The sequence below is a fragment of the Pecten maximus genome, chromosome 2 (genome assembly GCF_902652985.1).
Source record: "Pecten maximus chromosome 2, xPecMax1.1, whole genome shotgun sequence".
In the NCBI taxonomy this organism is placed as follows: domain Eukaryota; kingdom Metazoa; phylum Mollusca; class Bivalvia; order Pectinida; family Pectinidae; genus Pecten; species Pecten maximus.
The window spans coordinates 21,279,495-21,294,678 of record NC_047016.1 but is presented as its reverse complement, the minus strand read 5'-3'; the positions used below and the strand labels follow the sequence as shown (position 1 = coordinate 21,294,678).

Genomic DNA, 15,184 nt, shown 5'->3' with positions numbered 1-15,184 from the left:
GGTCTGACTGTGTGTGTTAGTATAGGTACGTGTAACATCCACGATGGGTCTGACTGTGTGTTAATACCGGTACGTGTAACATTCACGATGGGTCTGACTGTGTGTGTTAGTATAGGTACGTGTAACATCCACGATGGGTCTGACTGTGTGTGTTGATACTGGTACGTGTAACATTCACGATGGGTCTGACTGTGTGTGTTAGTATATGTACGTGTAACATCCACGATGGGTCTGACTGTGTGTGTTAGTATAGGTACGTGTAACATCCACGATGGGTCTGACTGTGTGTTAATACCGGTACGTGTAACATTCACGATGGGTCTGACTGTGTGTGTTAGTATAGGTACGTGTAACATTCACGATGGGTCTGACTGTGTGTTAATACTGGTACGTGTAACATCCACGATGGGTCTGACTGTGTGTGTTAGTATAGGTACGTGTAACATTCACGATGGGTCTGACTGTGTGTTAGTATAGGTACGTGTAACATTCACGATGGGTCTGACTGTGTGTTAATACTGGTACGTGTAACATCCACGATGGGTCTGACTGTGTGTTGATACTGGTACGTGTAACATCCACGATGGGTCTGACTGTGTGTGTTAGTATAGGTACGTGTAACATCCACGATGGGTCTGACTGTGTGTGTTAGTATAGGTACGTGTAACATCCACGATGGGTCTGACTGTGTGTTGATACTGGTACGTGTAACATCAATGACGGGTCTGACTGTGTGTGTTAGTATAGGTACGTGTAACATCCACGATGGGTCTGACTGTGTGTGTTAGTATAGGTACGTGTAACATTCACGATGGGTCTGACTGTGTGTGTTGATACTGGTACGTGTAACATCCACGATGGGTCTGACTGTGTGTTAGTATAGGTACGTGTAACATCCACGATGGGTCTGACTGTGTGTTGATACTGGTACGTGTAACATTCACGATGTGTCTGACTGTGTGTTAGTATAGGTACGTGTAACATCAATGATGGGTCTGACTGTGTGTGTTGATACTGGTACGTGTAACATTCACGATGGGTCTGACTGTGTGTTAGTATAGTACGTGTAACATCCACGATGGGTCTGACTGTGTGTGTTGATACTGGTACGTGTAACATCCACGATGGGTCTGACTGTGTGTTAGTATAGGTACGTGTAACATCCACGATGGATCTGACTGTGTGTTAGTATAGATACGTGTAACATCCACGATGGGTCTGACTGTGTGTTAGTATAGGTACGTGTAACATCCACGATGGGTCTGACTGTGTGTTAGTATAGGTACGTGTAACATTCATGATGGGTCTGACTGTGTGTTAGTATATGTACGTGTAACATCCACGATGGGTCTGGCTGTGTGTGTTAGTATAGGTACGTGTAACATCCTCAATGGGTCTGACTGTGTGTTAATACTGGTACGTGTAACATTCACGATTAGTCCGACTGTGTGTGTTATAGGTACGTCTAACATCCGCGATGGGCAATATCTAGATGACTTTCTGTTGCGGTTAAAACATAATTCTATGATTTTGTGATATGCTTTGATAGATATTTGCACATTTTGTAAAAAAGCTATTTTGTGTCATGCAAAAACGCGCAAAGCATTTTGTTAAATTTATTTATAATGCGTCTTCAATCAAATTTCTTTAATTCTGCAAAACGTTGCATGTTTAAACAAAAAGGTAAGCTATTTGTTTTCTTGTTCTTTGCTCAATAAATCAGGACTGGCGTTTCTTTTACGTCAATAACTGGCCTGGATACATACATCTTACAAGAACGCTGGCTAAACTGTATAATAAGCCGACAGATTCGATTTTCTCTGTTTCCAGATCTTTTCTGCATATTGACAGGCTTGTCCGCAATGTGACACATGTGGACAGCTTAGGGATAACCGTATAACTCAATGTTTCGACAGTTGACAGTTGATACAGACTATCGACATGTTTCAAGGTCACCCTTGAACTATTTCATTTCCAGCGACATTTTTATGATTAACGTGCCTTGAATACCCAACTTGTAGTGATTATACGTAACTCAACTTGGGTTTACACTAGTTATAGTGTAAACATGACGCATGTCCTCTATGAGGCGTGGTAAATTTATCCCTGGGACACATTTTGACTTATGTTACAATTAAATGTATCCTGGACAGCTGACCAGAGAAAAAAACTCTAGTTGAGCTAGATAAGAAATTATATGGAGGCAGGCTCCTATGGAGAATTAACATTACTGGAAACAGGCCCTTTAGAAGTACATGCGAGATCGTTGAATATATCACCAAATATTTGTTCTTTAAAACACCCAACATTAATAAAGTAGTGTTTAGGAACACGTATTTTACAAGTTTATTGATTTTACAAGAATATTTTAACCTGAGAATCACCTAAGTCTATTTCCACACTTCTTGGAAAAGCAGAACTGTGTTGGTTTTTTAAGGCAAAGGTCAACCAATAAACGTCTTCCCCCTTACTATTTCACCTGTGTTCATTCACCTGATAATCTTTTTCTGTGGGACCTGTTACATGGCCCATTGTTATATACATATATTTTTAAACAGTTTTAAAGTCGTATGTTTTGCGCTTTCGTCGATTTTGAGAACGCGTTCAACAGTATATGGAGAAAAGGAATGTTAAATTAGATTTATTTCAAATATTTAGGTTGGAAATGTTTTAAAGTATACATTAGCTTGTACAACGGAATTAAGGCTTTAATACAATTATTTGTAACTCCGGGGTTAGACAAGGGGGACATTTATCCTCATTTTTGTTTTCAATCTTTTAAAATGATTTGGAACATTGTTTGATATCACATGATTTTAGAGGCCTATCTCGAGAAAACTTCAACCGATTTACAAGTTTACCTCGAGTTGTATGTTATTGTTATATGCCGGTGATAACATTTACAGACAAAACTTATGTATTTCACACTTATCCAATTTCATGGCACCTTAAAGTAAATAATGATAAAACTAAGATGATAGTTTTCGGTATAGGGACGGTCTCTTAAAATATAAGTTTCGCCGTTATTGATTATGATATAGACATTGTATCTAGGGATTTATTTTACCCATAATGATTTGGCTCATTAAGTATCAGGCAATCAATAGTATATAAAAAGGGTCTTAAGGTCAAGTATAGTGCTACATCAAAATGTAGAAATCATAATCTTTCTGTCGACTGTGAATTAGATATCTTTGATAAAGCTAGCAATCCGATTATATCTATTGGCTGTGATTTATAGGTTTTGTTTACACCAAACTTTGATAAAGTCTTTATCTAACATTTTGTAAGTATAAAGTTGAAATCATCTACGCGAAGCTTTATGGTATATGTTGAATTTGGAGATTTCAATTGAGTGTAAATATAAAGGTAGGTATATGGGCCTAAATGATAGAATCAGCAAAAAACAATAATTGAAAAACAAATTATATAACTATCTTGAAATTATAATTCGCCATGGCCAAACTATATCAAAAATACTTGACAAATTATAATTTTTTTGTTGAATCAATTTTCAACTACACGATGGCCGAAAAGAATTATTTTCCATACTCTCAAAAATGTGTACACATACAGTGAGAAAAGTGATGTTTTTAATTCCCCAAAAGGGATTAATTATATGATCCATAATCAGGATTCAATATTAGAGAAATATATACAACATTTCCCTTCACAATCAGCTGATACATCTTTTGTAATATAAAATTACCAATTTAATATGATAGCTGGAGTAACATCCCCGGAGAAAACAGAATTTGTAACCTTCGCAACCAGAATGATATTGGAGATGATTTTCATTAATTATTAACGTGATTTCAGTGACCGACAAATATACATATGCAGGTTTTTTCTCGATACTTCTGCAATTATACAACACGTGGAAATAGAGATATGTTATTCCTGTTTGATGAAAAATGTATGTCAAAAAAAGTATCGGCATATATGTATATTTTTGTATTACATATATCTAAAAGAAAAGAAAAGAAATAAATGAATGTATAAACAAATAAGACATAAGAAAAGTTCATTAAGCTTGGGTTGTAAAAGCCCCTCTTTATTTTTATTTATATATATAAAACGTAATCAAGGACAACTTCATAATCCCTTATGGAATTATCTTCATGTAATTCGATTCAAATCTGCTCAGTTACGTCCACAATTCATAAGTTAAGTGTGTTATAAACATCTACAAAAAGGACGTGATTCAACCCTGTACACACCGAGTTAAATCCCTCGGTGATCAAATGCCGAGTAGTTTCACTATCAATTGATGATGGATTTTCTTGTTTAACCTATCTATTTCTAGTCTGACTTACTCATGTTGACTCTGTAAGTCGTAGATGATGATGTGGGTTAATCCAATCCTTTCCTTTGGCTTCGCGGCAGCATCCAGTACGCGGATCGACTTTGGGCTTCTAGTGTGTGGCTTTAGTTTCCAGTTGTTTCCCATTCTTCAAAACAAATTATGCGTCCATGTCATTTTTTTCGCGGCTTATTTACATATAGAGAGTGGGACCTCCAAGTTAACCGTGGGTAGTTCCCCAGCAATTACAATTATTGGTATTGGTTATCACGTGATATCGTCATTAAGATATATATCATTTAACACATTTTTGTAATTTTGTCATTACCTGAGATTGCATAGGTAGCACAGCTAACTACAGGTTAAAAAATGTAAATACAGATAAATTCGTATGAAATATACTATTATCCTTCTAACAATCTTCCTCTTCATACGTTTTTTTAAGCATTGATAAACATTTGTTTTTTTAGTTTCATTGTGGTAAGAAAAAAAGTTTTGTTTGCAAATTGAATGAATCAGCGGATTCTTACAAAAGTTTGCAACCACATTTTTTTTCATACCGCTATGAAACTGAAAAATAATTGACTCATAATTGATTTTTGAAATTGATTTAAAAATCAAAACATATTTTATGTACGATTTAACTTATAAGGGATTCTTTTTTCTCATAACAATACGCAACGTCAGTTGCCATATTGTGGCGTCACAGTTTTCGCGCCATTTTCGGATTTTGTTTTCATATCAGAAAGCCGCCTTCTGCGTACAAACAATGCAAAATCAATTACACGAAAAGTGGGGAAATAGATATGCGACCTTCGAAACCCAAGAGCTTATTCAACTAGTACATTTACCCTTGTGTAATAACTGACATTAGTTTCTTCTTTTGGAGCACTTTGATTTAAATTGTGAATTGCCTCATTTCCATATAAGTATGTGTTGTTTATGAATCCTAATTTTAACTGAAGCTTGTACTTTTAATCATTCCTCATTTAAACAGATACTTGAAGTGTTCCTCATTCCCCCTTTTTAAAGATAATTGCACGATGTCTACTTACTCACCTTAACAGTGCAGTATATCTTTGTCATTCATCAGGAACTTGTGTTGCTGTTGATGATTCCGGTAATAGCCGCTGAAATCACGCCCATCCCATATCCAAAGGAGGTAAAGGAATGTTTGAAGACGGAGGAAAACCTTGATGCCTCTCTTTGTACAGGGGAGAGTATAGCTAGTACATGTATGTCAACATACGCCTGGAATAACAAGGCCAAGGTACATCCGTACCTACCTTCCAAACCCGAGAAGGACTACATCCATCAGATGTCAGGTAATCCCAGACACGAACGGGTCAAACGAGGAACCTTTCCAAGGAGAGGGAAACCAAGGCAACGTAAAGAATATAGGCTTCTTACAAACAAAGCTCGGGACCGATTCCATATGTGCCTAAACCTTCTGAAAAATACCCCGGTAAGGAATTGCAATATTATTTTTTTATTTCAATAATTTTTTTCTTTATTTTATATTAGAATTGACTATGCTATATAACTCCTTCAGTCCGAACGAGGTATAACTAACACTTTGCATAGTGTAAACGGACTTGCACTAAAAGATTATTCACTGGATAACTTTAAAATATAGTAAACGCATGGAAGTTACTTATCACCCATGTGAATACAAACATAATGTGATTTAATTTGTATGATTGCCCGTTGCACTTTAAAAACAAAGCCAATTTGATATAACTGTTATGCAATTGAGCTTGATTGGTATTAACGTTTTATTTCCAGATTAACAAAAATGATTAAAATGATAAAGAATAGCATTACTCGTAGTAGATAATAACTTCGTCATAATATTGTATCCCAGCTTACACAGGTCGGATTCAGATTCAGTTTGTACAACTTATCACAATAACACAAGGTATGACAATATTTATATTCACGAACAAATCGAATTAACCTGTTATATATAATTCACTCCTGCACATAAAATCCAATAATTAAAATCAAACGTCATAAATGAGGCTTGAATCCATTTCACGGCGTAAATGATATCGTCGTCATAAAATTGTTACTCTTTCACAGGAAAAAGATTAACGTCATAACTAGTGGATTCAAGGACAAACCAAAATAATATCCTCAGGATAATGGTGAAATCCAGCTCAAACCGACAACAGTAACTCTATCGTCATGGTTATAGTTTAAGTTTGAAAACATCAGAGAAAACGGCATAATAACGAAACCTTAAATCTTACTCAAAATTGATAAAACAGAAGAGTAAGACCAGGTGTTTCGGAACAGTAACTTCATCGACGACACAAGTCATGCAAATCATGTTAAATTAGGGTTACGTCACATACCCAAAGGGGAACTAAGATCATGACAACGGTGCTATATTATATTATACGGTGGGCATTTAAACAAGTATCGAACAGATCGAACTTTATATCGCGCCAGAAAATGGAGTATTCCTAAACGATATCATGATGTGGATTTCATAAAACATTTATCCGGCCTTCATGAACCTGCATCTCTCAAAACTTTGTGTTGTTATTTTTTTCTGTCAGCAATCGACATTAATATTGAAATCATCATGCTTGTCGTACAGCTCATTTACAAGCTGCCCTTGCTGGTTAGGTTGTAAGTAAAGATCGAGGTGAATGGCTGATGTTGAAGATTCTGTGACGTCCAAGATTTCAAATTCTGCAGGGTATATTCGATCCACTTGGTCAATAAAGACTGAATTATTCAAAGATGATACATCATTAGTATACCTTTAGGCGTTGAATGACTTTGCAAGGTCTTTATTGCCTAATTAAATAAGTTCTTCGATATACTCGTATTAAAATTAGTCAACCAACAAATGTATACGGTTTATGCCCATCTGTGCCGAAAGTCTCTTGGACGAGCTGATCATGGAACGCATCAAAGATGTTGCCGATCAGTAAATCTTGCCATAGATATATGATCTTTCTTTATCGGATCTTTGTGGATCAGACCAGAGGCAGAAGTATCTTACTTCTTTTGAAAACACCTCGTCTCATTCTTCTGTAAAAATATGCATCTTATTCTTATTTTGCCTCGGCCTTATCAATTTTGAGTTAACATGAATATATTACACGTCGGTATCCTCTTGTTCAGCGTATCCTTCACGTAACAAAGGAATACCATTGTGTTCATTGCGTCTTTGTTATGAAGACATACAAGTCAATAAATGAATTAAAGTTAATCTTACTTTAATTGTTTACTTCAGGTTCCAGGTAGTAGTATATCCAGGTACGACGCAATTGCAGCGATGCACAATTCCCAAGTGGCTGGCTCTGCGCATGGTGGTGTCAATTTTCTTAGCTGGCATCGGGTATACATCTACACGTGAGTAAATTTGATTAATAGAATCTTCCCCTGCCTTGGGGGTGTGATAGAGAAATCCAATAACAAGGGGTGATATTCTAGGTTGACTAACTCCGATGCTCTCTCGTCCAAAATTTGCGTCCGTAGTTATTTGAAAATTGACATTTGGTTATAATAGCAATACCGTTTCAACCGTCTAAATCTGTCACCCACGTACATTCGAGGTTAGGTCGAGTACCTTTGTCCAATTCTGTATAACATGTGCTCAACTTTAAGGAATATTAATTAGGTTGACAGTACAGCTTTTGACTTAACAATCTTAGATTCTTGCCAAACATCTAGCCATGATTCAATCCTCATTGAGGGCATGGTGAACGTCATATTTGAGTTTCCGCGGACGTTGGAGCTGACGATCTTACATTAAGCACACAGGCTTGTCGTTCTGGTTACTCCTCGAGCTGAAACAAACGTTAGTTAATGACTTTGTTTGTTGACTTCAGTCATCAGTGATGTCTGAAATTTCCAACAAATGACAAAAAACATGGAGAATTAATGTTTCTTTCTTTTTTGTTTTGAGGAAACCCCATACTTTAAATTTACATCAACAAAAAGACGTATGGTAACGAGTTTGATCTGTACATGTATCTCACTAACAGGAATTGTCGTGTTTTACAGTCATTTACACGACTGTCAATGTCTAAATGATAAAAAAAGACTAAGCCTAATACATTGCACACATAAATACGAAATTATTATATATGGAGTGGTGTATATGGTTTATCAGTTGGGGCTATTTTGACTCGCATCACTATACAGCACCATTGTCTCTTAGAGTTATCGTTCCTGTATTAAATGTCAACAGCATTGGAGATTGCGTTGCTGATGACAGGAAGCACCAGTATCACTTTTATGTTGTTTTGTATGGGTGCATAAATCTACTAGACCCTTTATAATGTATGGATATCGTACCAGCGTGAAAAAACCCCACAAACTTACCGTAGTACTAATACCAATACATGCTGCTGACTGCTCTGCTCTAGTTAAATGAGGTCCGGTCAGTATAGCCAAACGAAAAAAGAAACAAGTCGAATGCTATACTTAGCAAAACGGTCGGCCGTACAAAATATTTTTGATACATAATCAATTTTATATCTAAATACCATTAAAAATAATTGCTTGATATTTGTTCCGTTGTATCATAATATCAAATCCTATATCTGATCATATTCTGGTAGTTCTCGGTCAAGGCCAAGTTAGGTTTGACCCTTCTGGATGGACACAATGCGTTTTGTCTTTTTCCTAACTTCATTGTTTAACCTTGAGAACCCATCAGCAGATGTGGTTCATATTTGTTCATTTCCACAACACCGAGTTCCTTTCGAAGGAGCAGGGGTATTAATGACTTAGAGATATTTTCTTGTTTCTCCTTTACTGGAGCATTCGCCCACGTCAGGAAGGCTTTCGGCCATGCCTCTAAGCAGAACGTATCAGAATCTATAACTCTATTAACGTTCAGCATTTGTGGAATTGGGCGGCTGGTTTTCCAGTTGTCAGTATTATGGCGGATGTGGCGTCTTAAGGCGGCCTTTAAAAGTGTACCTCAGTGAGTGAAGTCGGCCACGGTCACGCTTTATCACAAGGAGGCTTACACAAACATACCACAGCCTCCCAATAAACATATAAGCGCCAATATCATAACACGCATATTCTCCTCGCGTGCATGGGGTGGTCGTCCTTTAATGAACTAGACTTTTTTTGCATAACTTGAAAGTCATTAAAGCCAAACTAGATATACGAGTCCCTAGTAAAATGTGTTTAAAAAAGTGTTTAATATCATTATATAGTTACAACCAGTTCAATGTATCATTCCCAGTTTAAAGACATATTTTATTCGTCATGTCTACATAAGTTCGTGTTTTATAGAAGTCTCTTGTTACAATCATCGCTGACACGGCATTTCACAATAACAGCGTCTCGTGTTTTATTTTATACCCTGGTTACAGTCAAATTTTATATGTTATTCTCAAGTTTGATCCCGAGTTTAATAATCAGTACTTAATTATAAAAAGTGTGAAACATGAAGCATATCATAATAAGGGTAACAGTTCCGATTTCACATTTCAGGTTGGAAAATGCATTGCGATCAGTTGACCGAAGATGTCGTAGAGTAACCCTGCCTTACTGGGATTGTACAGCAGAGTACTACAGCGACCAGATCAGGAGGGGCGACAGTGCAAACTCTGTCATATTTTCTGATGAATTCGCTGGAAATGCGGATGGTGCAGTCGTTACGGGTGCTTTCCGGGAGTGGGGGCTGGTGAGAAATATTGCCTTTGGAGGTCTGTTATTTGGTCGTGACGAAATTGACTTAGTCTTGTCAAGGACCAGTCATGAAGAGATATCCGTTCCATTCGCTCAACGGCGATACAACTTAGAGTTTTACCATAACCGTATACACGTATTTCTAGGTGGATTTCTACTCGACATAAGCCTTGCTCCCCGGGATCCGCTGTTCTTCCTTTTACATACTTTCATTGACTACGTGTGGGAGCTATTTCGACAAAGTCTGATAGATCGAGGTATTGATCCTGAGATATACCCACAATTTAATAATCCGCGACACGCCCCTGATAATACAATGGAAGGCTTTCCGGACTGGGAAAACTGGGAAGGATATCTTAATGACTGGAACGACAGAATTGCACAATATAAGCCCTCGTTTAATTGCGACCGTACGAAGAACTGTAGGAAAGGGCCACGTAGAGACCGCTGGATCGGATGTCGTACGACCGATGACTTCGGGAGGCAATGTGTATCACTACCAAGAAGCAACAACCAGGATGGAGCAAGAAGACGACGTTCAACATATAAAACGGGCAAAACATCACATACCAAAGTCCAACTATGTAACAAAGATACCTGTCCATATCAGGAAGCTAGCGTACAGAACACATATGCTATAAATGACAAGGTCGACCCTTCCTCATGGGTCTACATTCCGGTGAAGGTTTTATACGAGAGGTCATCAGGACTAGTATTCCACACATACGATACATTTGAAAACAAAATCGACATCATGGATATATTTGATCCTTCCCGCAGTTATAAGCTGAAGAAAAATCTGTACACTGGACAAGCTAGAACATATGACTCTTGTAGAGTGAGCGGCACAGGAGCAACCAAAGTGTATGTCAGGGCCGACGGTATCAGTTACAGCGGCAATTCAATGGAATATGCCATTGTTGACGAGAGATATCCTATCATGGTACAAAAAGCCTTCATTCCGGTAAAAGATCCTGCCAAAGAGGCAAGCGAAGTCTGCTTGATGGCTTACGACGAATGTGGGAGGATTTGTCTACCAACCTGTCTCGTCAAAGGGTCCAACCCTCCAGTGTACGTACCGTGCAGCGGATGTATTCGAGTCGACAACCAATATCCAAGACGGTACGGGAAGACTGTTGCTGATGCGATGGCCGAGTACTGGTCATTTCACGATGTCCATGATGACGAATACATCTGTCCTGAAGAGAAAGAACAAGGTCAAATATTCCTGAAGTTTGTTTGTGATTCATCAACAAAATTCCCATGGCAACGCATGGGGGATCGCGATTAGGCAACAAGCCTATCGTGTTATATGGTGCTGGTATATAGTAAATGTATTCAGTAAAATACTTCTTTGGTACTCAATATTTTGGTTGTAATTCTTTACTTAGATTTTTAACCTGGAATTCGCCTTTTATAAAAAAAAAAACCAGTGGTCTATTATATCAAACACCGTTCTAAATCAATAGTTTAAATAGGACATTTAGGATAGACCAACACAAGCAATATGATATACAAACTAAACAATATGACATACAAGCTTTACAATATGACGAACAAACTAAACGAAACAAAAGGTCAGGTCAGACAAACTATACAATATGACATACAAACTAAACAATATGACATACAAGCTTTACAATATGACGAACAAACTAAACGAAACAAAAGGTCAGGTCAGACAAACTAAACAATATGATATACAAACTAAACAATATGACATACAAGCTTTACAATATGACGAACAAACTAAACGAAACAAAAGGTCAGGCCAGACAAACTAAACAATATGACATACAAACTAAACAATATGACATACACGCTTTACAATATGACGAACAAACTAAACGAAACAAAAGGTCAGGTCAGACAAACTAAACAATATGACATACAAACTAAACAATATGACATACAAGCTTTACAATATGACGAACAAACTAAACGAAACAAAAGGTCAGGTCAGACAAACTAAACAATATGACATACAAACTAAACAATATGACATACAAGCTTTACAATATGACGAACAAACTAAACGAAACAAAAGGTCAGGTCAGACAAACTAAACAATATGACATACAAACTAAACAATATGACATACAAGCTTTACAATATGACGAACAAACTAAACGAAACAAAAGGTCAGGTCAGACAAACTAAACAATATGACATACAAACTAAACAATATGACATACAAGCTTTACAATATGACGAACAAACTAAACGAAACAAAAGGTCAGGTCAGACAAACTAAACAATATGATATACAAACTAAACAATATGACATACAAGCTTTACAATATGACGAACAAACTAAACGAAACAAAAGGTCAGGTCAGACAAACTAAACAATATGACATACAAACTAAACAATATGACATACAAGCTTTACAATATGACGAACAAACTAAACGAAACAAAAGGTCAGGTCAGACAAACTAACAATATGACATACAAACTAAACAATATGACATACAAGCTTTACAATATGACGAACAAACTAAACGAAACAAAAGGTCAGGTCAGACAAACTAAACAATATGACATACAAACTAAACAATATGACATACAAGCTTTACAATATGACGAACAAACTAAACGAAACAAAAGGTCAGGTCAGACAAACTAAACAATATGACATACAAACTAAACAATATGACATACAAGCTTTACAATATGACGAACAAACTAAACGAAACAAAGGTCAGGTCCAGACAAACTAAACAATATGACATACAAACTAAACAATATGACATACAAGCTTTACAATATGACGAACAGAACTAAACGAAACAAAAGGTCAGGTCAGACAAACTAAACAATATGACATACAAACTAAACAATATGACATACAAGCTTTACAATATGACGAACAAACTAAACGAAACAAAAGGTCAGGTCAGACAAACTAAACAATATGACATACAAACTAAACAATATGACATACAAGCTTTACAATATGACGAACAAACTAAACGAAACAAAAGGTTAGGTCAGACAAACTAAACTGTATGACGGAAAAACTAAGCTATATTACACACAAACTTAACAATATGATAGACAAGCTAAACAATTTGACGGACAAACTTAACAATAGGACAGACAAACTAAACTTTATGACATACAAACTTTGCAATATGACATACAAACTTTACAATAGGACATACAAACTTTACAATATGACATACAAGCTTTACAAAGTAAACAATAAGACATACAAAGTAAAAAATAAGACATACAAAGTAAACAATATGACATACAAAGTAAGCAATATGACATATAAAGTAAACAATATGACATACAAACTTTACAATATGACATACAAACTTTACAATATGGCATACATACTTTACAATATGACATACAAACTGAACAATAGGACAGAAAAAGTAAATAATATTACATGCAAACCATACAATTTGAGAGACAAGCTTAACAATATCACAGACAAATTAAACGTAATAATAGGTCAGGCCGGATAAACTAAACAATATGACGGACAAACCAAACAATATAACAGATAAACTAAACAATATCACAGACATACTAAACAAAATGACATACACACTTAACAATAGGGCAGATAAACTTAATGAAAGAAAAGGTCAGCTCAGACGAACTTAAATATGGACTAAAAGAAACAATACAATAGACAATTTTAGGAAAGAGTAACAGGAGGCAAAACAATAGCCATGTTTTAGATAGCCCGTCACGAAACAATATAACTGTTATTCAAGACACAAGCGAATACGAAACAATAGAACACATACTAAGGATAGCCACACAGGACACAATAGAACTGACAATCTTATAATAACATTATACGACACATACTTAGGATAGCCCATGGGGACACAATAAAACTGTCAATCGTATAATAGCATAATGCGACACATACTTAGGATTGTCTTATACGACTAAATAGAAATGGCAATCCTAGAATTAGTCCGCAAAAAACATGCATAGGATCCACAATCTGACACTTATTTAGGATCGGACAACAAGCAGAGAACAGAAAAGGTAAGGACAGGCCAACAGGATACGACATACCAAAACAAGGTAGGACTATACGGCATATCAGAACTGGATAGGACACATTGACGCAACAAAACTGAATAGGACAATACGATACAACAGAACATGATAGGACAACACGACACATCAAATCAGAATAGGACAATACGACGCAACATAGCAAGATAGAACAATACGACAAAACAGACAGGATAGGACAACACGACACAACAGAAGAGGATAGGACAATACGACACATAAAAACAGAACATAATAGGACAACACGATACAACAGACAGGATAGGACAAAAGAGAATAGGACAACACGATACAACAGACAGGATAGGACAAAAGAGAATAGGACAACACTCGCCATGCCCAGTGTTGGGCAACTTAAAAATCTCCCTCTCTGGTTGAATGGGCTGAAAGATTATATTTATTCACAATTTAACAAGTGTGTGATTTTATTATCCCTCCCTTCAGTTGAGACGAGCTACACGTACTCTTTGCACGTTCTTAACAATTGTATCACTTCGCGGCAACAGTACAATGACGTCACGTCAACAATACATTAATGGCAAGTCGATAATTCAATCGTGTCATATCAACGTTTTCGATTGAAATTGTCTGGGTATTAGATACAACCCAGGGTTCTGAAGCTTCTGAACACCCAGAAAGCCTTTTGAATACTCCTTTCTCACCCTAATGGTGGAAATATCTAACCTGGGTAACGATTACTCCTCTTCCGTTGTAGAATGTGACCATTGCTATGCCTTCCATTGTTGTGTTGGCAGTCTCTGTTATTGCTATGTTGTGTAGAAAGCGACGAAAGTCTACATTTAGATTCATATATGAAATGCATTCTAATAGAAAATAATTAAATCAAAGCGTCTATCAGGTGATCGTGTTGTGGGTTAACGAGAGACGAGTTGGGGAGACAAAGTATAACAAGTTACCAGGTAACACCTACGTGGGGACACCGGACAGCTAACCACACACCTTACCACTTGTCTCCAATGTGTACTTTACACATCACGATGAAACCGTCGTTGACTAGTCATGAGTATACCTCTAATCCACCAAAATTGACACTTTCGCTGGCTGATCATGGGGGTACCTCTAAGCCACCAAATTGATACCTTTCTTGTATGACGACAACTGTCTCCTTTGGTGCGCTGAGGTAGCGGTTTGCTGCTT

The 15,184-nt window shown here is 36.7% G+C and overlaps 1 protein-coding gene across 1 annotated transcript in view; it reads left to right on the top strand.

Moving 5' to 3' along the window:
• LOC117341979 overlaps positions 1-11,329 on the top strand; it is a 41,769-nt gene extending 30,440 nt beyond the window's left edge. The window contains exons 2-4 of the mRNA XM_033903896.1: positions 5,397-5,768; positions 7,554-7,672; positions 9,776-11,329. Coding sequence (XP_033759787.1) covers positions 5,397-5,768; positions 7,554-7,672; positions 9,776-11,264 — 1,980 coding nt within the window. The 3' untranslated portion in view covers positions 11,265-11,329. The remainder of the gene's footprint in view (positions 1-5,396; positions 5,769-7,553; positions 7,673-9,775) is intronic.
• Positions 11,330-15,184: the final 3,855 nt, after the last annotated feature.